This window comes from Peromyscus eremicus, chromosome X, assembly GCF_949786415.1.
Source record: "Peromyscus eremicus chromosome X, PerEre_H2_v1, whole genome shotgun sequence".
NCBI classification, from domain to species: Eukaryota; Metazoa; Chordata; class Mammalia; order Rodentia; family Cricetidae; genus Peromyscus; species Peromyscus eremicus.
Window position 1 is genome coordinate 132,613,352 of NC_081439.1, and position 24,020 is coordinate 132,637,371.

General features: G+C 45.7%; 1 protein-coding gene across 5 annotated transcripts in view; it reads right to left on the reverse strand.

Moving 5' to 3' along the window:
- Positions 1–9,683: 9,683 nt before the first annotated feature.
- The window catches only part of G6pd (glucose-6-phosphate dehydrogenase), a 16,563-nt gene continuing 2,226 nt past the window's right edge, over positions 9,684–24,020 (reverse strand). The window contains exons 3-14 of one of the 5 annotated variants that reach the window (XM_059249959.1): positions 15,817–15,854; positions 15,595–15,703; positions 14,572–14,789; positions 12,594–12,755; positions 12,242–12,367; positions 11,873–11,966; positions 11,544–11,730; positions 11,031–11,266; positions 10,855–10,931; positions 10,664–10,756; positions 10,514–10,569; positions 9,684–10,075 (exon numbers count right to left, since the gene is read on the reverse strand). In XM_059249959.1, coding sequence (XP_059105942.1) covers positions 9,900–10,075; positions 10,514–10,569; positions 10,664–10,756; positions 10,855–10,931; positions 11,031–11,266; positions 11,544–11,730; positions 11,873–11,966; positions 12,242–12,367; positions 12,594–12,755; positions 14,572–14,789; positions 15,595–15,703; positions 15,817–15,854 — 1,572 coding nt within the window. In that variant the 3' untranslated portion in view covers positions 9,684–9,899. Of the gene's footprint in view, positions 10,570–10,663; positions 10,757–10,854; positions 10,932–11,030; positions 11,267–11,543; positions 11,731–11,872; positions 11,967–12,241; positions 12,368–12,593; positions 12,756–14,571; positions 14,790–15,594; positions 15,704–15,816; positions 15,855–24,020 lie in introns of all 5 variants that reach the window. The other 4 variants (XM_059249960.1, XM_059249962.1, XM_059249961.1 and 1 more) reach the window with 4 other exon arrangements.

The window sequence follows — 24,020 nt, forward strand, 5'->3', positions numbered from 1 at the left end:
ATCCAGGAACCAAGAGAGCCGGCACATCTCGGGTCTTAAGGGCTCCTGTCTCGGCCCCGCCTTGTAGGCATGACAGTTACCAAAGCCTCAATGGGGGTTGAAACTTCCAGATCAAAGCTGGAACAGCTACCTACTACAACAAACAGTTGTGAGATGCCATATGGGTACTGGGAATTGAACCTGGATCCTCTGGAAGAGCAGCCAGTACTCTTAACCACTGAGCCATCTCTCCAGCCTCATGCATTGGTATCTTGCCTGCATATATGTCTGTGTGAAGGTGTTGGATTCCCTAGAACTGGAGTTACAGACAGTTGTGACCAGCCATGTGGGTTCTGGGAGTTAAGCCCAGGTCCTCTAGAAGAACAGCCAGCACTCTTAACCACTGAGCCATCTCTCCAGCCCCACCTGGTACTCTTTTTAGTTTTAGAAACTATCTTTTCTAGCCAGGCCTGGTGCAGGCCTCTAATTCCAGCTACCTAGGTGGTGGAGGTGGGAGAATAACAAGTTTAGTGCTGGCCTGGGCAATTTAATGAGACCATGTGTGAAAATAAAAAGTAAAGAAGGGGCCGGGCATGGTGGCACACATCTTTTTTTTTTTTTTTTTTTCGAGACAGGGTTTCTCTGTGTAGCTTTGCGCCTTTCCTGGGACTCACTTGGTAGCCCAGGCTGGCCTCGAACTCACAGAGATCCGCCTGGCTCTGCCTCCCGAGTGCTGGGATTAAAGGCGTGTGCCACCACCGCCCGGCGTGGCACACATCTTTAATCCTAGCACTTGAGAGGCAGAGGCCCGGTGGATTTCTGTGAGTTTCAGGACAGCTGGAACTATATAGCAAGACCCTGTCTCAAAAACACAAAACTACATAAAACATAAAAAGGGCTAATCATGTTATCCTTGATATAGTAGATAGTACAACAAACAATAGAAACCATAACAATTATTTTTTCTACCTTTAATGACATTTTCCCTCTGATTATTTAAAAAAAAATTTTGAGACAAGGTCTCACTATGTAGCCTTAGCTGGCCTTGCTATGTAGACCAGGCTGGCCTTGAACTCTCAGAGATCTGGGATTAAAAGCATATGCTACCAAACTCAGTTCTCTCTCTCTGATTTTTTTTTTTTGAGACAGGGTTTCTCTGTGTAACTCTGCCTGTCCTGGAACTCACTCTGTAGACCAGCCTGACCTCGAAATCAGAGACCCACCTGTTTCTGCCTCCCAAGTGCTGGGATTAAAGGTGCCTTTTAAAAATTAAAGGTTTTTTAAAGGTTTAAAAACCACCACTGCCCTCTCTGTCTGATTTTTTAACCAGAGGGCTAGCCTTTTATTTTTTCAGTGTCAGGGATCTATCCCAGGGTCATGGGCATGCTAGGTAAATTCTAGTCAAGTTCTGAGCCATCCTTACTTTTTTTTATTCTTTTTGAATTTTATTTTATGTATTTATGTATGTATGTGGGATGTGTACAGGCATGCACATGCCACAGTGTGCATGCAGAGATTAGAGGGCAAGTTGAGGGAGTTTGTTTTTTTCCCTTCCATCTGGGTTTCAGAGATCAAATTCAGGTTATTGGTCTTGGCGACAGGTGCCTGTAGCCACTGAGCCATCTCACTGGCCTTGTCCTCTGTTTTTTGAGACAAGGTCTTGAATGTAGTTCAGGCTGACCTTGTCCTATTGATCTTGTTGTCTCTACCTCCGTAGTGCCAGGATTACTGGTAAAAAAAAAACATCTCACTCAGCAAGGCATTTTGTTTCTTTTTGTTTTCAGACAGGTTGTTTCTCTACTGTAGCCCAGGTTAACTTAGAGCTCATTATAAAGTCTAGGCTGGATTAGAACTTTGGCAATCCTCAGAAATCAGTCTCTTGAGTGATGAGATTACAGGTATGAGTCACCAGGGCTGATTCTTCAGCCAGGCACTTAATAAATTTTATTGTGTGTGCATGTATGATATATGTATATGTAGGTGTGCACATGTTATAATATACATGTGAAGGTAAGAATACAACTTTTGTGGAATCAGTGGTTTCCTTCTGTCTTTCATGATGAATTCCAGATATTGAACTCGGGTCACTGGGCTTGTGCTGTGCTGTCAGGCTTGAATTTGATACAAGTGACTTTATCTGCTGAGCCAGGCAATTTTACTTTGTATGAGATTCTGAAAATTTTATACCCTTGCTGGGATGGGTGAACTATTGCTTAGCCTATTTTAGAGGTTCTTGGGGCCATTCTGATAGGATTGAGGGCAATGAATCACAGACTCCTCCAGTGCAGGCTTTTGTCCCCCTTCTTATGGTTTTAGTCCCTCATACCCATATTTACACAGAATGAAGGAAACAAGTTACACACAGGCCCTTGTACTCTTTTGTTTATTGAGACTGGATCTCATGAATCCCAAGTCTTCCCAACCAAAACAAACAAACAACCCTCCAAAAAACAAAAAATAACAAGAAAAACCTGGGCATGGTGCCACACTCAAGAGCAGTGGTTCTTAACCTTCCTAATGCTGTGATCCTTTAATACAGTTGCTCATGTTGTGGTGACCCCCAACCATAAAATTATTTTCATTGCTACTTTATAACTATAATTTTGCTACTGTTGCAACCCACAGGATAAGAACCACAGCTCAAAAGAGAGGTAGGAGGATCAGGAGTTCAAGGTCATCCTCTATTACAAAGCAAGTTTGAGGCCAGCCTGGCTATATGAAACCCTGTTTCAAAAACAACTGCAATGAAACAAAATAAAGTACACTGAGAAAATGCATTTTTTTTTAAAAAAAAAAACCAAACAGAATCATTAAATGAAAGCCTCTATGTAGCTAGAGTTTTCCTGCCTGGCCCACAGTCAGGACAAATTTCTCTCACCTGCCAGTCCCACAGCCACTCAGACCCAACCAAGTAAACATAGAGACTTATATTGCTTACAAACTGTATGGCCGTGGCAGGCTTCTTGCTAACTGTTCTTACAGCTTAAATTAATCCATTTCTATAAATCTATACCTTGCCACATGGCTCGTGGCTTACCGGCATCTTCACATGCTGTTTGTCATCGTGGCGGCTGGCAGTGTCTCTGACTCAGCCTTCCACTTCCCAGCTTTATTCTCCTCCTTGTCCCGCCTACACTTCCTGCCTGGCCACTGGCCAATCAGTGATTTATTTATTGACCAATCAGCAACACACTTGACATACAGACCATCCCACAGCACCTCTACTTTCCTTTGTTTGTTTGTTTTTCCACAGAGGGTTTCTCTGTGTAGCCCTGGCTGTCCTGGATCTCACTCTGTAGACCAGGCTGGCCTCAAACTCACAGAGATCCACCTATCTCTGTCTTCCTAGTGCTGGGATTAAAAAGGCGTGCACCACCACTGACTGGCTACTTTATTTATTTATTTATTTTAAAATAATCTATTTTTATTTCACGTGCATTCATGTTTTGCTTGTATGTATGTCTGTGTGAAGGTGTCAGATCCCCTGAAACTGGAGTTAACAGGCAGTTATGAGCTGCCATGTAGGTGCTGGGAATTGAATCCAGATCCTCTAGAAGAGTAACCAGTGCTCTTAACTGCTGAGCCATCTTTTTAGCCCCAACTATATTTTTAGTTGCCAGTTTTCTTTAGTGTTTATCAAAGTCTGCAGATCTAAAACAGACCTATTGAAGTGAATTACCTTTATGTCAAACTTCCATTCTTCATTTATAATTTAGAGATATGGTGCTTACGTTTCTCAGGCTGGCGTCCACCTTGCTACACACTCACACACACACACACACACACACACACACACACACACACACACACAAGAATGACCTTGAACTTCTGCTCTTCCTACCTCTACCTACCTCCCTAGAACTGGACTGTCCTCACCTCTTGCTTCTACCCTAGTATTCAAGATCCTAGGTGACAGTTGAGAGTCCCCATATGTGTTTTTGTGCCCTAGAGTTGATGTGACAGCGGAATGACTTCACCTACTCCATCATTCTCTCCAGTATAAGGACTAGAACCTTGGATTTCATTTGAATGTCATCATTTGGACCTTCATTTCTGAATTGTGTGGCTACATGGAGCTGAGGTGGCCTTTGCTGTCTGCTGAGCTTCACTGTCATGGTCTTGAGGTAGAATGAGGTAGAAAAGACCAATTATTAGGCATTGATTTGTTGATTTATTTGGTGATTTACTTAAAGCACTGCTTGTACTGCCTATTTGCCAAGCACGACTTCACTTGCTACCTAGAACAGAATGACCTGGAGAAATAGCTGAAACAATGGGTTGTTGCCCTCAACGACCTGCTGACTGCCACAAAGGCTTCTGCAAACTCTGCTTGTTTGCTCACTCTACCTTGTGGTTTTAGAGTATAAAATGAGAATACAAACTAGACCCAACATTGAAGCTTTTCAGGAAGATATCCTGGCTTTGCTCCACTGGTGACATCTCTCTTCTACTCTCATTGGTGTCACTGTGCTTATTCCAGAAATATTCCTGCAACATCCTCATTGTACTTCTCATTCCTGAAGTGCTGTTGGCTTATTGTGTGTTTGGTCCTTGGTAGAGACTCACATCTGAATAATTAGCTGAATGTCCTCACCTCTGTCTTGTGCTTCTCTGTGTTAGGACCCTGGAGCCAAGGTGAAAGGCAACTACCCCCGGGCCTTCATGCACTACCATAGTCTGTTCATCCAGAGACAGCCAATGTTGTAGCCCAGACCTAATGTCTCTATTTTAGTGCAGCTACAAACACCTAAGGTGACAGTTGACCGTCCCACCTAGAAGTCCTTCATTTCATTCGGTATAGGCATACAGAGATTTTATGTCAGTTGAACTCCCCAGATTAGGCCATGAATCTTAGCACCAATGTTGGCAGAACTAAGGTAATGTACTGGAGAAATTGCTTAATACTTAGGTGTGCCTGCTGGTCTTGCAAAGGACCTGAGTTCTCAGCACCCACATCAGGCAGCTCACAGCTCCAGCTCCAGGGGATTTGACACCCTCTTCTGGCCTCCAAGGGCACCCACATGTACACATACAGATACATACACATAAATAAAAAATAATATATATTTAAAAAGAACTAAGGTGATGGATGACTCTCCTTAGCATATCTGTCATTTTTTTCCATGTGGGTTCCCACAGCTGAGGTGACCCTTAATTCATGAGAATATCAAATCTCCCATCAATTGACTATGCTCACTTGGTCCCTCATGACTGTGCTTCATAGGCATTCAGAGCTAAGGTGACCTGTGAATATATTTACTGAGGATCACATGCCTCTTACCCATTGTAGGTTCATGGAGCTTACAGCTGAATGTCCTCATCAGGCCCCTCATCTCTGTCCCTTATATAATACTAAGAGGTAAGGTGACAGCAGAGTCACTAGAGCCTGGGCTTCTGCTCCAGTGCACATGCATACACACATACACACACACACACACACACACACACACACACACACACACACACACACAGAGAGAGAGAGAGAGAGAGAGAGAGAGAGAGAGAGAGAGAGAGAGAGAGAGAGAAGGATCAGGTTGGTCTCCTCAGTCCTTTTTCCTGCTCACTCACAGTCACTCCCATGTCCCTTTTAGGTTCCCTGTGCTGCCCCTGTATAGGAACCTCTGTTCAGAGAGGTTATGCCAGCAGGTTCCCTATTCCCAAGCTCTGTTACATCTCTTGCAGTCTGTAAAAGTTGGAGTGCAGTCTGAGCGTTTGTAACAGTACTCTAAGCACAAAGAGCCTCTACATGGTCAGGACCATCTTCTTGTGTCATTGTCTGCTTTCACTTTCCCCAAAACTTTAATACCATCTGCAGGCAATCATCTGAGGCTTTGAAGACCCAATACCACCCATCAAAGTGGTTGAGGATTTAAAAGGCTCTTTCCCAGGAGCAGGCATGAGGCTGGTGCCCCTTGGTGGTATGTGGAAGAAGGTGTGGAAGCATCTTTAGGGAAAGCTGGGAAAATTCTGCCATTTTGGGGTTGACCGGCTTTACATCATCACTAGCCTTTTGTAAAACCTTGTCCACTCATTATAGTCACATGGCTGCTGTTCCAGGAGTCAAGAGAAAGCCTATCTGTATCATGGGGGTAAAGAGAAACTATGTGGCCCTTTGTCTAAGCATGGTGGGCAGAGTGATAGTCATGAGAGCCATAGAAATGACTGTATGGAGGTGGTACTGAGGTTTTACTTGCACTTTGTGCCCTGTCTGCAAGAAGGTATTCCTGTTGTATCTACCTGCTTTTTCATGGGCTGTGTAGTGAAAGTGGTGAGGCTAGGCTGGAAAGTCTCTACAGCTCAGCTCAGCTCACAGCTCTGAGTCTCAGAGGACAATGGGGGCTTGCTGGTACTTATATTCGCCCTGCTAGCTCTCAGGCCCAACCTCAGTGGTACCATCAGCTCACCCATCTCAGCCTTTGCTGTGATTCCTGCTCCAGAAGACTATAGGCACCAGGAGGATGTAGTATGAAGGCCTGCCCCTGTGCTAAACTCTGGCCTCCAGCCCTGTCCATGGAGCCCTGCTGCTTGCTCTGGAGCATCTTGGCTAGAAGTGTAACTGTCATGCCTGAAAAGAATGAAAATATTCTTTAGGCTAGGTGTGTGCACACCCTTAATCCCAGTACTTGGGAGGCAGAGGCAGGTAGATCTCTGTGAGTTTGAAGCCAGCCCGGTCTACAAAGCAAGTTTCAGGACAGCCAGAGCTATATAGTGAGACCCTGTCTCCCTCCCCCCACCTCACACACACACAGAATTCTGGAGACACTTGTGTCCCCTCTTTTGGCTACCAGACTGAAACAAGGCACCTAGGGAATAGGAATTTCCCCCAGGAATCTCATGCTGGGAAAAGAAAAATGTTGAATTCCAGTGTCAGCCAGAGGGGGATCTTCTCTTCAGGAAAGCTTGTCAGACAACCTTGCAAGAGGAGACTGAAACCCAGACAATGATGATGGGTCAGTGATGAGTGGGACTACACCTTGACCAGGACTGCTTATGTGTGCCTTCAATTTAAACATTAACCTCATGTCAGGACCCTAAATACAGACTTTGCAAGGGGGTCACTGGATCTGTTTGTCCTTCTTTTCAATGTGGCCACATTGAATAAATCTTTTTCACTATTAACTTGGCTTTTAATTGGCTTATTGAGGATGGATGTCTGAGCCTGGCTCATTAGGGTTGCCAGGGGCACAGGCTCTGACTCTAAGGTAAATAACAAGAAGGACCCTTAAGAGTCTGTGATTTGTCTCTATCTCCTACCAAGTGCCTTTTCCCACTATTTGGTGTGCAGGTGAAGCTCTCCTCTCACAATCTGGAGGTACCACTTCTACTTAAAACAGGGGACACAGTAAACACTCCAGTATGGGGGTGAGTGGAGGTGCTGCTGTGACAAACTTAGAAGGGCCCATATCAACCTTGCCTTTGTGTGAACTAGCCAATCATGTCAGATTGTGAAGTCATGCTCCCAGCAATGGGATGAGATGTGATGACCAATTATATCAGGGTTAAAAGTCAGAGGACATGTGTGCTCCCTAGTCCAATTTGGGTTCTGGCACACTCTTTTTGCAAAAAGAAATTGCCTTGCTGAGATTGTGTGACACCAAGATTACTCTTCTCCAACAGCTATATGCCATCCTAGCAAATAGGTAAGAACAAACTTGCCAATGTTCAAGTTTCTTTTACCTTTATCCATTTTTTTTTTCTTGCAGGTTTCTGGGAAGGATCCTTAGCTCATCCTTTAGGTCTGAGACCCTGCCTGCCATCATCACCCTAACCAGACTGTATTACCATCCTGGATATGAAAGCAGGGAGGGGTGTGGGTACCCAGTTCTCAATAGCAGGCTAGGGAGAGGTCTTGAAGGTTCAAACAAGAAGCCCTGGATAGGTGGCAACAGAGACACATGCCTGTAGCCTCAGCTACTTGGGAAGCTGAGGCATGATTGCTTGTGCTCAGACTGCTTTAACATAGCAAGAACTCTGTCTGAAAACAAAGTTGCCTTCCCAAGTAGGGGACAGAGGGCCCAAGTCCAAGTTGTTTTTCTTCCTATTAGCCTCCTGCTGACTGCCCAAGGGCCTCCTAGTCCTGGAACAGTAGGTCCTGCATTACCTAAATGCATGTTTTTAGCTCTCTGCTAGGAGCAGACTGTGCCTCAACTGCCCATTCTGGGTCACTGGTTTGCTTACTGTATAGACCCTCTGCCCTTTGATCATTGGTCCTGTCACCCTTATCTATTAGAACTAAGGCATGGTGGTGGTGCTTCCTACTGTATTCCCAGAACTCAGCTTAGAGCACGGGCTCAACAGGCTGCTATGCTCAGGGCCAATGTCTTTGTTGGGAGCATTGGCAGTGTGTTGAACCAAATTGCTGTTTCCCAGGCAAAAGGATACCTGCAGGTGTAGTTAGCTGCTATCATACCAGAATAAGATGGGCATCCATTCCAATGTGACAGGTACCCTAAGAGGCAGAAGCTAGACAGCCACAAACCAGGAATTTCTGGAATCATCTGATGCTGGAAGAGACAGAGGGGTCTCCCCTAGAGCCTCCCGAGGAAGCACTGCCTCATTATACCTTGATTTTTGAGTTTCAGGCATCCAGCAGGGTGACATTGAACTTCCACTGTTGGAAGCATCTTATTGTGGTACTGTGTTATGGTTACTGGAAGTAGGTAAACTGGCAGCTCAAACAAGCACAGAATTCTGTCTCTTTAGCTGCTGCTTAGGCCAGTTGCCTGGGTAGAGTAACACTTCTATTCCCTCTTCCTTGCTTTCAATGTCAGTCATAAAACTTATAAACTCAACTCTTTCCTGAATAGTGAGTGGGGCAGGGACAGGGTCTGGGTAAAGCTAGCTAGTTTGCTAAGATACATGAATGATAAAGTGGTAGAGGTATTTATGTATAAGGTAAAAGGGTGATTTGCCCTTGTACTTCAGGCTAGTTTCAATGACAAACACCCAAGTGTTGGAAACAGATACAGGGGAGGGGCTAGAAAGACTGGAGGTCAGACCCAGGCTTCTGGCTGAACTACTGTGGGACACCTCAGAAGTAAGGATGATGAGAGACAGAAAAGGAGGGGAAGCATGGAGAAGGTGGTGGGGTAGGAATTCAGAAGGTAACATGGTGTGATGGCTAATCTTGGTTGTCAACTTGATTACACCTGTAATTAACTAAATCCAAGAAGCTGGACATATTACTGAGGGATTTTTCTTGGTTAGATTATTTGAGGCGGAAGACCCACTCAAAATCCACATCATTTGAGGTCAGAAGGCCCGCCCTAAATCTCCTGGTGGCAGCCCATATAAAAGGACATGGACAAAGGAAACTTGCTTTTTGCCTGCCTGCATGCCTGCCCTCACTCCTGCTGGCAAGTTCATCTTTCTTATTCATGAGCCATTTCTTTGCTGGTGTTAGAACATATTTCTTTGGGATTCCAACCTAGACTGAAAACTGGGACTCCAGCATGAGATTGAGGCTGTTGAGATAGCTAGTCTCACAGACTGAACAACTACTGGATCCTTGGCCTTTCTATCAGGAGATAGCATTGTTGGACTACTTGGATTTCCCTACCCCAACCTTGCCATTACATCCTCAAATAGTTTTACCTGTCCCCCTTGTCATTTCCTCCCTGCCATCCAGGACCATGAAGAAGAGACTTATTATTTCCCCACTCCCCATGTATATTAGTCAGAGTTCTATAAAGGAACAGAACTGATAAATGACAAGGGGGACAGGTAAACCTGTTTGAGGATTTAATGGCAAGGTTGGGGTAGGAAAATCCTAGCTGCTACTTCTGCTTTCCTTTGGTGAGAAGGCTGCCTGTGGGTGGGATGAAGATGACCATGGAGTATGGAGTTGGTGAGGGGACATCTAGGGCTCCAAAATGTTGATAGGCAGTATGAGGTCTCTTCCAACTGGTGAGGGGGAAATGTCAAGTGGCACTGAAGCTGGTGTGGCCATGGGCAGGTCCTCTCACATGGGTATCCTTGGCCACTTTCTTTGAGTTTTGAGGAGTTTTCCCATAGACACCAGGGAGTGTAGTTTGGTCATTATCCCTCTGAGGCTCAAGGCTCTTCCCCATTGTTCCTAACTCTTGTCTTGAGGAGTCTAGGGACAGATTGATAGACTGTTGTTCTTCCTTTTGCAGGGGCTAGAGTGAGCAGAGGAGGTGATTCAGGTCTTATGGAGAGATGAGTGGCTCAGATAGGGCCAATGGTGGCCCTGAAAGCATTACAGTGAGTTTTGAGCACTTGGTAGTTGAGGAATGTAGCTGGGCTCGGTGGCGGTGGCAGCAGCAGCAGTGATGGCTGTGGCAGCAGCAGCAGCAGCAGCATAGGATAGAGAGTGGTGGCCCGAGCCCAGGGACTGGAATGTGTGGCTAAGGCCTATGGTCCCAAAGTCCTTCCAATATGGGGTCAATAGTCCTAATATAGGGTTAGGTAGTAGGAAGGACAGACACAGAAAGGGTGGACAAAAGGGGCAGAGTGCGAATGGTGTAAGTTCCCAAGGCTCAGAGCTTGTGAGGGTTCACCCACTTGTAGGTACCCTCATACTGGAAGCCCACTCTCTTCATCAGCTCATCTGCCTCTGTGGGGCCGCGGCTGGGAGGCAAAGGGAGACATAAGTGACCCTTGTCCCTGTTAATTCCCACTGCCCTGCTTGGCTTGGCTCCCTTAAGTCCCATTCTTTCCTTACCTGCCATAAACATAGGGGATAGGCTGGGGCTTCTCTCGATCAATCTTGTGTAGTAGTGGTGTAAAGATACGCCAGGCTTCCCTGAGTTCATCACTGAAGGGATACAGTGTAGGATGGAGTAGAGTCACATAGGGAGGGAGGGAGAAGGCCACCCTCTTGCCTGACTGTATTAGGCTGGGGAGGTCCCTCACCTGCGGACAAAGTGCATCTGGCTCCCACAGAAGACATCCAGGATGAGGCGTTCATAGGCATCAGGGAGCTTCACATTCTGCAGGGTTGGGGAAAGGGGAATGTTGCTGATACCACTGTACTCAGCCACCCAGGTCCTCCCTTAGGACCTTGCCCAGATGGTCCTCCCTGTGGGAACCTTGTATCTGTTGCCATAGGTCAAATCCAGCTCTGACTCCTCAGGGTTGAAGAACATGCCAGGCTTCTTGGTCATCATCTTGGTGTATACAGCCTCATTGGGCTGCACACGGATCACCAGCTCATTACGCTTGCACTGCTGGTGGAAGATGTCGCCTGCCACATCGCGGAACTGCAGTCTCACCTCAGCCTTACGCTCATTCAGGGCTTTGCCACAGCGCAGGATGAAGGGTACCCCTACGGGGCAGGGCTGGCCTCAGGGACTGGCTTTTCTATAGTCTTGCCCTGTGTGCGTGTGTGGAGTGAGGGGGGAGCAGATCCCCTGTGCCTGTGTACATGTGTGAATGTGTACATGAGGGATAAGTATGACTACAGTGGTGTCTCACTTGTGCCATCCCTCCTTCTCCAGCATCCCTTACCACTTAGCACCATGTATATGACCATGCTAATAAGTGTATTTTTGAGGGTATATCTATTTAGCCCTGCCTTTCTGGGTCCCAGAGGTGTCACCTACCATCCCACCGCTCATTCTCCACATAGAGGACAGCTGCTGCAAAGGTGGCAGTGGTGGACCCATGGGGCACTGTGGGGTCATCTAAGTACCCGTTGGTAGCTTCTCCTTCTCCATTGGGGTTCCCCACATACTGGCCAAGGACCACATTGCTGGTTTCCACCTCTGAGATACATTTCAACACTTTGACCTGGGAGAAAACCAATGTAGAGTGGGCCCCTCGGTTTCAGGGAGGGTATAGGGAAACAGACATGAGCCCAGTGCCTTGTCATAGAGTGGCCTGCCATGGGGCATAGCTGCTGGGGACCTGGTGGACATACCTCTTTACCTACCTTCTCATCACGGACATCATCTGAATCTGTGGAGGCAGGCTTTTCCATGGCCACCAGACACAACATTTGCAGGAGGTGGTTCTGCATAACGTCCCTAGTATCAGAAGAGGCAGATATTCTGGCCAAGTGCCACTTCTAGGGTAGTAACAAGGAGATGACCAAGTTCTAGGGGCCCCAGGGTTACTACACAAGGCTTTCTAGTAACAAGCTGGGAAACCTTGCTTCCTTATCCCTAGTGTCTTCCAGGTCTCCTTAGGTGAGGAAGTAGACACTGACCCTGGAAACTCTTTGGGGTTTAGCTGAATGGGTTGAATGCTATCCCTCAGGGTATGAGGATGGACCAAGTTGGAATGAAATATGGGTTCTTACCTGATGATCCCAAATTCATCAAAGTAGCCCCCACGACCCTCAGTACCAAAAGGCTCTTTAAATGTGAGGATCACACAGGCAATGTTGTCTCGGTTCCAGATGGGGCCAAAGATCCTGTTGGCAAATCTGTGGGAGGTACAGGAAAGAGGCTAGCATGGGAGACATTATGGAAGGGCCCATGAGTGGATCTACCCTTGGGATTCCATAGTATAGTGGCTGTATCTGAGCCAAGCTAGAGCCTAGCACCCTGGCCAGCATCTTTCAGGAATCTGTCTTTGGGGCAGTGGGGCAGGTGGGGTTCCTCACATTGCCACCCTTGCCCTGGTCCTCTTCCACCCTGTCCCCTTTGCACCTTAGCACCATGAGGTTCTGGACCATCTCCTTGCCCAGGTAGTGGTCAATTCGGTAGATCTGGTCCTCACGGAACAGAGAGGAGATGTGGTTCGACAGCTGGTTGGAGCTCTGCAGGTCTTTCCCGAAAGGCTTCTCCACTATGATGCGGTTCCAGCCTCTGCTGGGAGCCCCCAGTCATGTTATTTCCCAAACCTTTCCCCAGGAATAGGCCCAGGGCCATGTCACCCTAACCCTCACCACAGGGAGCAGGGCTTTCATCTACTCTGTATTCTCAGGTGACACAGGGAAGCTCTGCTGACTGTTATCGATCTTTACTCTGCACAGACAGCATCTTAGAAGCCTTCTTGTCAACATGCTGAGGACTGGATCAGTTTCTGGGATTTGCCTACCTTGGTGCTACGGTAGCATGACTGGCACATTCTTGGGTGGCTTTGTTTCCCTCTTTCCCCATGCTATATCCTCAGTGGGTCAGAAGTAGCCCAGCAGCCAACAGGGAAGTAGGCAGATAGGACATCAAGGATACAACTTCCTTACTAGTTTTACTTTAATTAGTTTGAGATAGGGTCTCAGGTATCAAAGGTTGGCCTAGAACTTGCTATGTAGCCAAGGATGACCTTAAATTCCTGATTTTGTGTCTCCACTTCCTAAGAGCTGGGATCGCAGACATGTACCATCATGCCTGGCTCTGTCTCTGTCTCTCTCTCTGTCTCTCTCTCTGTCTCTCTGTCTCTGTCTCTGTCTCTGTCTCTGTCTCTGTCTCTCTCTCTCTCTCTCTCTCTCTCGTATGGGAGTGCTCTGTCTTCATGTACATCTGCATGCCCAGAAGAGGGCATCGGATCTCATTACAGATGTTGTGAGCCACCATGTGTTTGCTGGGAATTGAACTCAGGACCTCTGAAAGAACAATCAGTGCTCTTAACCACTGAGCCATCTCTCTAGCCTTTTGTTTTATATTCTTGAGATGAAGTCTTGCTATATTACTCAGGTTGGCTTGGAACTCCTGGGCTCAAAAGGTAGTCCTGCATCATCCTTTGAGTACCTGGGACTATAGTCATGGCCCAATGCAACTGACTTCTATTGGTTTTATTTGTTTTTTTAAACTAGCCTTTTTTCTTTTTGAGACAGGTTCTTACTATGAAGACTAGGCTAACTTTAAATTCACTATGTAGCCCATTGCCAGCCTTGACTACATAGTGATCCTTTTGCTTCCTGACTACTGAGTTTATAAGTGTGCCACCATACTCTGCTTAAATTTTTTTGTTGTTTGAGACAGTCACACTCTGTATTTCAGGTTAGCCTTGAACTCCAAGTACTCCTCTTTTCTTAGTTTCCATAGTGCTGGGATTATATGTGTGAGTCACCTTGCCCAGATTTCCACTGATTTTAAAAGAGTAGGTTCCTTTCTTTGCATTTCATAACAGAACACTAAAGTTGTTCACTAAATTCAAAATCAGGAGCAAGACAAAGATGGTGTTCAGTTTGCAGTGGTCTCTTATGAAACAACACTGCCTCCTGGTGGGCCTGCTGGGGAGGGGAGGAGGGGGAGACAAGGGGAGACGGGGAGACGGGGAGACGGGGAGACGGGGAGACGGGGAGAGGGGGAGAGGGGGAGAGAGAGAGAGAGAGAGAGAGAGAGAGAGAGAGAGAGAGAGAGAGAGAGAGAGAGAGAGAGAGAGAGAGAGAGAGAGATAGACACAGACAGAGAGAGACAGAGACAGAGACAGAATGCCTCACATGAGTAGCTGTTCTGTGGAGCAACACTGTCATCTTGTGGTCATGGTGGGAACTGTTGCAAGAGGCCACTATTTTGTAGTTCAGAGCCTTGGAGGTAATAGCAAAGGCTGTTAGAAAACTCTAGTATTTATAGCCTGTTCCCCTTTTGGGAATGCTAATCCATCTGGACAACAAAATGGGCATTCAGAGTAGCAGAAGCAAGAGCAAACAGACAGGAAGGGAGAGAGAAAGATAGGCCTTACGTCTGACTCATGCAGGTCTCTTGAATGTTCTTGGTGACAGCTTCGTAGACTGTAGGAGGCAAGGCCAGGTAGAATAGGCGGTTGGCCTGCATCCCCTGGTGCAGGGCATTCATGTGGCTGTTGAGGTGCTTGTAGGAGGCTGGATCATCATACTGGCCAGCCACATAGGAGTTACGGGCAAAGAACTCCTCCAGCTTGGGTCTTTCCTCTGGGGTGGCCTGGGAGACAGAAAAAATGTCAGCGTCTACTTTTCTCAGAATTTACACTTGTTCTGTTCTAAAGGAGAGAAGGATCTTGTTTTTCTATGCCTTGTTCCACAGCTAAGTTGTGTTTCCCTTGAGTCAACTGTCCTGGCTCCACAAGTACAAGGGTTTCCTTCATCCTGGTAACTTTGTGTACACATGGGTAGGGGGCTGAGGCACACAGCAGGATACTGTATGCAGTAGGGCAAATTATTGGTATAGTTTGCATATCCTCAGGGCCCTCATGCTTAGAACAGAAATCTGATTTCAGAAATTCTGATCTGAGAGAAAATGTTGGAGAAAGATGTCTCTCTAAAATTATCATAGCAAACTATAGGTGCTGAGAAAATGCCAACATAGCATATTTACTAGGGGGAAGAGGTACTTGGAGGAGTCCTTCCAGTTGCTGGCATGACTCAGTGTGTCACCAGAGCACAGCAGGATAGAGCCAGAAAGGCTGGGTCAGAGTGGAGTTGGGAAACAGATCTGAGGCTGAATTGACCATCTTCTTTTGTCTTTGTCCAGAGGTCATAGAAAAGGTATCATAAATAAGTAGACATAGCTTTTCAGTGGTTGGTAAAAGAGAACAAGGATGTGAGGTGTCAGAGCTTGAGTGTTCTGGGTGGCCCTGCATCTCAGCCAGTCAAATGAGAAGTGGGGAAGGAAGTGTTGCTTATGATGGGAATGGGACATGTCTCCTCATGGGCTTCCTGGAGCTAGTCTTGCTGTGGGATAAGGGAAATGGCAGAACAAGGCTCTGGGATACTCCAATGTCACTCACTTTAAAGAAGGGCTCACTTTGCTTGCGGATGTCATCCACTGTGAGACGGGAGCGGGCATAGCCCACAATGAAGGTGTCTTCGGGTAGAAGGCCATCCCGGAATAGCCACCTGAAGGTACAACAAGGCTGTTTTCAGGCTAGGTAGGGAAGGTCAATGCCTGTCCCTGGTAGAGAGGTTTTTTTTTTTTTTTTTTTTTACGGATAGTATAGAGATATACCTACCAGATGGTTGGATAGATCTTCTTTTTGGCCAGGTCACCCTGCAGCAGAGGAAACACATGGTCAGAAAGAGCTGACATGACCTAAATCATTACCCACCACGGTGATCTGGGTGTCCCCATATATCATCAGAGGAGCTCAGAGATTCAACCCTGACCCAGCCTTGTACCAATACAGGTGAGTAGATGAGTCTGCCGGGTTCAAGATGAAAATGTAGACATTGAGTTCATTAGAACTTAAGGATAATAAAGGCAGCACATACAACAAAAATACAACCTGTGAGATATGACAGATGTCACATTAGCATAAAAGGGGTTATAAAGTAATGAGATGGTCATTCAATTAATGAAGTCAGAAAAATTGGTTACTTTTCTTGTTGCTATGACAAAATACCTGGCAGAAAGTAACTGAAGGGATGAAGGGTTCATTCAGGCTCACAGTTTAAAGGTACAGTCTGACATGTCAGGGAATGCATGGTGATAGGGGTGTGAAGTACTTTGTGTCAACAGTCAAGAAGCAGAGAGATGAATATGGACACTCAGCTCACTTTCTCTTGTTTTCCTTTTGTTTAGTCAGGGACACCAACCAATAGGGTGTGCCATGAACATTCACTGTAGATTTTTCTTCCTCAGTTAAATCTTTCCAAAAACATGATCATAGATGCATCTCTGGGTGTCTATGAGGGGATTCTTAATGCCTGCTATTGCTTCTTTAGTTATTAAACCCTTGCCAGTATTATAAGACAAGAAAATAAAATGGTATAAGGTTTAGAAAAAAAACCACAAAAACCTGTCATTAGATGACAGCTTGTTTATTTAAAAATACATCAAATCAACCTACAGACTAATTATTAGAGTTAATGAGAATTTAGCCAAGTTGCTAGATTAAAAGAAGATAGGAGTAGGTAGAGATTTCTTAGTATATAAAGTAATAATCATAAGCCAGCATTGTACTGCAGCCTGTAATCCTAATACTCCAGAAGTAGAGGTAGGAGGATAAGGACTTCAGGGTTATCCTTGGATACATAGTGAGTTCAAGGCCTGCACAGAGAGGGGATATAGAAGAGGAGAGAGTGATATGAAAATACGAAGGGCATGTGTGAAACTCTAGGTTCAATCTCCAGTATTATGAAACAACGAAAAGAAGGAAGAAAGGAAAATTAGTAGGCAAGCATGGCATTATGTATGGCCTCAGTGGTAGGGTATGTGCTTTGCATGTACAGGGCCCAGAGTATAATCCCTAGCACCAAAAAGACAAGGTGCAGCCTTAGAGATAACATTCACTAAATTTATCTGTATTCAGAATATTTAAATAGCTCCTATGACACACTGTAAAACAATCTAACTGAAATGGATGAAGGTTTGGCCAGATGTTTCACCAGAAAGAAAATGAATGGCCATTAAATAATAAATGGAAAGTGTTCAAGATCATCAAGTGTCAGAAAATACAAATTAAACAAGACATCACTTCATACTCACTAGAATGGTTGAATCCAAATGATAAAAATTGGACATGTTGGTACATACTTATAATTCAACCATTTGGAAGGCGGAGGCAGGAGGAACTTCATGAGTAAAAGGCTAACCTGGGCAACATAGTGAGTTCCAGGCTAACCTGAGCTACATGGGACCCTATGTCAAATAGAACTCCCTCCCCACAAAAAGCCAAACTGTTGGTGTGGAACTCACAGACTGTGGGTAGAAATGTTCAATGGTTAAATCTAAAACAGCTTGGCAGCCTCTTATCAAGTGAAACACCTACACTTATCTTATGACCCACCATTCCTCTACTAGGTTTTACCCCAGAGAAAAAAGCAGGCAGCCAGCCACTCAAAGATCTGTGATGAATGGTCATGGCAGCTTTAATTTAAAATAGCCTGGACCCAGGTGGTGGTAGGGCACACCTTTAATCCTAGCACTTGGGAGACAGAGAGGCAGGCGAATCTCTATGAGTCTGAGGCCTGGTCTACAGATGGAGTTCCAGGACAGCCAGGGTTACACAGAGAAACCCTATCTCAAAAAAAAACCAAAATAATAATAATAAAATAAAATTTAGCCGGGCGGTGGTGGCGCACGCCTTTAATCCCAGCACTCGGGAGGCAGAGCCAGGCGGATCTCTGTGAGTTCGAGGCCAGCCTGGGCTACCAAGTGAGTTCCAGGAAAGGCGCAAAGCTACACAGAGAAACCCTGTCTCGAAAAACCAAAAAAAAAAAAAAAAAAAAAAAAAAAAAAAAAAAAAAAATTTAAAAAAAGCCCAGAGATGCTCAAATCAACCAGCACACAGATGAACAAACTGTATATCTGTATTCAGCTACTAAGGAATGAGCTACCATTCCAAACAGTATTGGCAAATCTCAAATACATTATACTAAACCACAGAACCTAGACACAAGAGACTAAATACTCATGGGTTCACTTACAAGTCCCAGAATGGGCAACATGAGTCTATTATAACATAATTCAGGTGAGTGGTTGCCTGGGGAGGTAGTAGACTGTCTGGCAGGGGTACCCAAGAACTGTGTGGGGAGACAGAAATGTCGTAGATTAGGCCATCAGCAGTACAGATACCATTTATGCATTGCAATGTGTATGAAGAAAAGAGGATAAAAATAATTGAGCAGAAGGTGGAGGGGAGGTTTGACATTACTCCTGGGGAAACAATGACTGCAAAGTGGGGGACTTCTTGGGTGCAGATTTTGCTGTAGTTTTGAGACAGGATCTGGGTATGTAACCCTAACTAATTTGGAACTTGCTAAATGGCCTTAAACTCAATGTAATCCTTTTGTCTCAGTCTCCTAAGTGCTGTGATTACAGGTGAGTACCAGTACACCTGGCTTTATTCACTTAAAATTATTTTTTTTGTTGAGACTGGGTTTCATGTATCCTAGGCTAGCCTCAAACTCATTATGTAGCCAAGACTGGCCCTGAATTCCTAATCCTCCTGCCTCTACCCCTCTAGAATTATGGGAGGAGTATACCACTATGTTTTGTATTGTTTTAAGCAAGAGCCTTGTTACATTGCTCAGGCTAGTCTTGAACATCTTCCCTGAAGTGAATCTCCTGCTTCAGCCTCCTAAGTGGTAGGACTTCAGATGATAATGCTCTGTTTCTTCTTTTTATTTAAATAATTATTTTATTTTTAATTATGTGTATGTGTGGTGGTATGTTCACATTAGTACAGGCACCTATAGAAGGCAGAAGAGGACACTGGATCCCCTGGACTGGGAGTTACAGGGAGTTTTTAGCTACTTGATGTGAGTGCTAGGAACCAAACTTGGGTTTGAGCAAAAGTAGCAAGTACTCTTAACCAATGAGCCATCTTTCCAGCCTGTTTTTTAAGGTGGGAGAAATTTACAAGGGTGTGCCAAGTTTGTGAAAAGTTGTCCAACTGCACCCTTAAGGTCTGTGTTCTTTTGATATATATTCCAATAAAAAATATAAACATCTGGGGCTAAGAATATAGCTCGGCAGTAAAGTGCTTAGCAAGTATGAGGCACTGGGTTTGATCCCTAGCACTGCAAAACTAACAAACCAAACAGCACCCCACAAAAACACTATAAATATTAACAGATACAAGTTAACTGCTTTTATTTATTAACATCAAGCAGTTGGCAAAATAAGCAATTTAAAACAATACCATTTACAAAAGTTAATATTATAAAGAACCCAGAAACAAATTCAATAGAATACATGTGTGGGTTTACAGAGAAAATGATCCAACTCCATTAAAGATGACCTATATAAGACCCCATGCTCCTCTCTAAGCCAATGTGCACACCCAGTTCAATCTCCCAGTAGCCATCAACAGCCCAACATGCTTTCATTTTGTACCCTGCCAAACAAGGTCTAAGGAGGAGGAGCTGAAACGGCTACCAAGCTCCTGAAGAATAGAGTAGGGCGTCTGCCCTTCCATCTCAAACCCTATCATTAGGACTATGGGATGGGTGTGAACCCAAGCTACACAGGGTACTGCTACTCCATGGGGAGAGGTAAGCAAGTGGCATAGGAGTGGGCACTGGTCTCATCTGTATCCCAACTCACTCGCTGTAGAAAAAGCAACTCTGAGTATTAAGGACCTGAATATTTATGCAAAAGTAATTTGTTGAAAATTTTACTACAGGCATACCTAATTAAAGTTTCAAAACACCATTCCATCTAACAAGGTATCTTGAAATTAATTTCCCAGGTGTTTGGGATGAGTTGGTCTGGGTGGCATGAACTTTGCCAAGTTTAAACAAGCTATGCAGAATGCAGCCAGAACAATACTCCTTACCTGGGCCCACTGTGACCTGGGAAGATGTTGGGCTCCATGGACCAGAGACCTCCAAAAAGTGAAGGGAACTGCTGTTTCCTTTAGCACAATAACCAATAGGCAACTTCCTGCCATCATAAGTGGACTAGTATACAACATAGCCCATGCTGACTAGCTCTTTAAAATGGAGAGGTTGGGCTGGCTTGGTGGTTGGTTAAAAGCACTGGCTATTCTTTTGGAGGTTTTTGGTTTGATTTCCAGGACACATGTGGTGGCTCACAACTATCTGTAACTCCAGTTTCAGGGGATCTGACACCCTCTTCTGACCTCTGAGGGCACCAGGCATGCAAGTTGTGCAGACATACATGCAGGCAAAATACCTATATACATAAAATAAACAAAATCAAAACACTGAAGAGGTAATACCTTAGATACAAACTTCAAAAATGACTGATCCAGATACAGTAGTGTATACCTGTAATCCCAGAACTTGGGAGGCTGAGACAGGAGAATAACAAGTTTAAGGCCAGACTGAGAAACATAGTGAGCCCTTGTTTGAAAAAAATGGGGGCAGAGCCTCAGGGAGAGACTGAGGCTGAGGCTCAGTGGTAGACTTGCTTAGCATGCAGGAAGCCTTGAGGTATGTTCCCAGTAACGTATTAATAAACAAAAGAGATTGAGCTATGTGGCTGCATTGATGAATCCATTTCTATAGAAAATGGCAGTTCTGGATAAGGATGGTTATGGGCACTCAGGGATTTCCAGTGGCTTAAATGTTTGACTTCAGAGGTTTGCTGAGTGACAGGTCCATGGAAGCAGGTGTATGCAGGTCATTTCCAGGTTCTACTGAGTTCCCAAAATGTCCACAGGGGGCTGTTACCAAACTTTGGCAACCTGTGTTGGCCTGAGGGAGCAATTCCCTCCACTTAGTGCCCATGCCTGTCAACTGTTCAGGATTAAAGTCCTGAGCACTGTGGAGTGGGTTCACATGATAACCACCATCTTCCATATGCACTTCTGGGAGCCTGAACCCAATAGCCACCTTGTAGCCCCATGCTATGATGCCTATCTTTAGGAAAATGTCTAAGACTTGTTGCCAGCTGGGCTCCTATTGCTCTAGAGCCTCCTCATTTGTCACTCCCTCATGTGATACCTAGCATGGCGACCTGAGTGGCCTACTTACTGTCCCCTAAGTCACTTTGCTGGGCAAAGTTTTTACCCTGTTGTGCCAGATGGCTTCCCTTATAGGTTCCACAAAGGTCAGCTTAGATAAACCCCATTCTGGGCCAGAATCTCTCCAAGGATGGCTCTTGGTTCCTCAGAGTACTCTCAATGCCTGCCTCTGGCATCTCCCATCAGTGGGATGTGGGTTACTGCTCATGTCAGAGGGCTTTGTCTTGGGCTCACACACTCCAGAAAGGGCTGGCTTGCTAGGAAAACAATGACAGCCCTGGCCTTAAGTCCTTTCTAAGCAGGCAGTGTTTGCTTATGATCTAATTCCAACAAACTGGGAGGAATCAGGACAGACTCCAGCCAATGTATTGGTGGTAAGGGACAGGCTTGCTGAGTCACAGTTGCCCAACACCCAGAGCTGTTTGTTCTTGTTCCCTTTGGGATTAATCAGACATAGAACCTGTTCTCCTTGTTTTAGCTCAGCTCCTGCAACCGACAGTCTGCCTGCCTTCAAGTTACTCAAGGGAGGTGAGGTAGGACTAAAGACAGTGGGGGCGGGAGGCAGCCATTCTTTTCAGGATGGGGGTGACCCTGCCTTTCCTGCTAGCTTCATGACTCTCACTGAACTCCTCTTAAATAAGGAACATGAAAAGAACTAAAACCTAAATTTACCATGTGTGGGAGTGGGGGCAATTAGAGAGGTAGCTGGAAATCTCTCATTTTTGCCACCCCCTCACATTGCCCAAGGATCATGGCATGGGAAGGAGCTACCTAAGGACATGCATGTGGTGACTTAGGAGAATTAGGGCATGGTTAAGATCTCTAGCCACAACTATCTGGCCAGATAAGGGCAAAGAAATCTGAGTACCAACTGACCTATGGTCAGCTGAGGTTTGACCTCTTGTTTTATAAACCCAAATCATATCCAAGGGTCATTGGGGATGAGGGACCCACCTAGCTTCCCAAGGTGGAGTTCTGGGCTGTGACTGAGGATCAGCTAGCTTCAAGTCACTGAAATAAGACGGGGGAAATGTGAGGTAGGTTTGGGCTAAAAAAAATCTAACAAAAGGCCTCCTTCCTACACCCTGGGGCTCCATGAGTCAACAGGCTTTTGGGAGAATGCCAAGGTCATCATGACACAGCAAGACTCTTACCAGTCCAAGGGAGAAGTCAATTCTGAAATGACTCAAGAAGAGGGATGGGCTTGGACTGCCAGGTCACTCCTTACACAGGCCTGTCAGTGGGATGGACCCTGAGTACCCACAGAGTCTATGGCTGTCACATAGTCTAGGTGGGGAAACTGATGTATAGAGATGAGCCCTGTAGTGAGCCCATCTGCTCATCAGCCCATGTGGACTCCGAGGCCTACTCCTTTTCTTCTGCATAAGGGGAAAGAGTCACTTTCCAGCCTCACCAAGGTCCTATTGGCTGGGGAGATGCCTTTTTAGGTCCACAGTTCTTTCCCCACACTGGTCCATAAGTACAGGGTTTTCTGGAATGGGACAGTAAGGATTTCTGTTTCCTTCCTTGAGTGGGAATCCTGAGAAAAGGAGTAGCTACAGTGAGGCAGCACAAGAACATCCTAGGTAGGAAGCTGGGTACATGGGTAAAGACTGGGTAAGGACCTGGGGAGGAAGAAGGGGCAGAGGACGGCTACTTGGGCTCAGCTTGCCCTAGTGTGTTCCAGTTTCCTAGGCTTGGGGCCTGCCAGCCACTGGATTCCTTTTAGTTTCAGGATCACACTGAGCTTGTTTCTAACTTAGAGGACAATTGCCCTCTTATCCTCAACTTGCCTTGTTTTCTAGGTCCACTTGAGACCTGTGTGTTGCAGGGGGCTTAGTATACAAGAGCCCATTTGTGACTTCTGTCACATACAGCTCCCTAAACTCCTATTTGTTTGCTTGCTCCTAAAATACACTGTTCCCACAAGGATAGAGACTGAGGCTATTGTGAATTGGAGGAGACACTTGAATGCTACATTGAATGAATGGAGAATTTGCAGGTCTCCTAGATCAGCTAGCACCTTGCCTACTTCATGCTGGGCTGTCCCAGCACAGGGTCTGTCTGTCTCAGGCCCCCTGAGAGGAAGAGAGAAATAACAATGCTCTTCAACAAATCTCTCTTTCTTCCCCATTCCCTTCTGTTGGAGCTAGCACTTCCCATCTCTACTCTAGAAGCCTTGGTTCCCACTCCCAGACCAGAGGAGAGTAAAGCGGAACCACACTGATTGCAGTGAAATGAAGTTGCTCAACTTTAGGCTAGAACTCACATAATCAGCCTAGGATAAAGCCAGAGGCTGTCTGGCCCTTGTTTGTTAGGTGAAAACTACTAAGGTTCAGAGAAATGTAGACATTTGTTCCAGTTCACACAACAAACTGTCAATGAGGGAGGGTCCTGCAGTTGTAAACTATCTTTGCTGTTTGGGTTATTGTTGTTGCAAGCTTATGAAAGCATGGGTGGGGCAGGGGGAATCATCCTCAGTTACTTTCTCTTTCAGATGGCCCTTTAGATTGAAGGGCCTAATAGAGTCCTATATGCCAAGGTTTGTGTTTGATACATGCATGCATGGCTCCTTTAAGGGGACTAGGCTGGAGCCAGGGCTGAGGGTAGGACTGCTGAACTGTGTGTTCTGACTGGGTACTTTTCTTGGGTCTTAGAGTTACAGGGAGTCAGGGGACAGAGACTTCGGGTGTCTCTCCCTTGCCCTTTCAGTGGTAGAGCCCTTCTCCTCTGCTTCTGCATTCCTTTTCTAAATTCTCCCACTCCTAGTTTTGCTCAGAAAT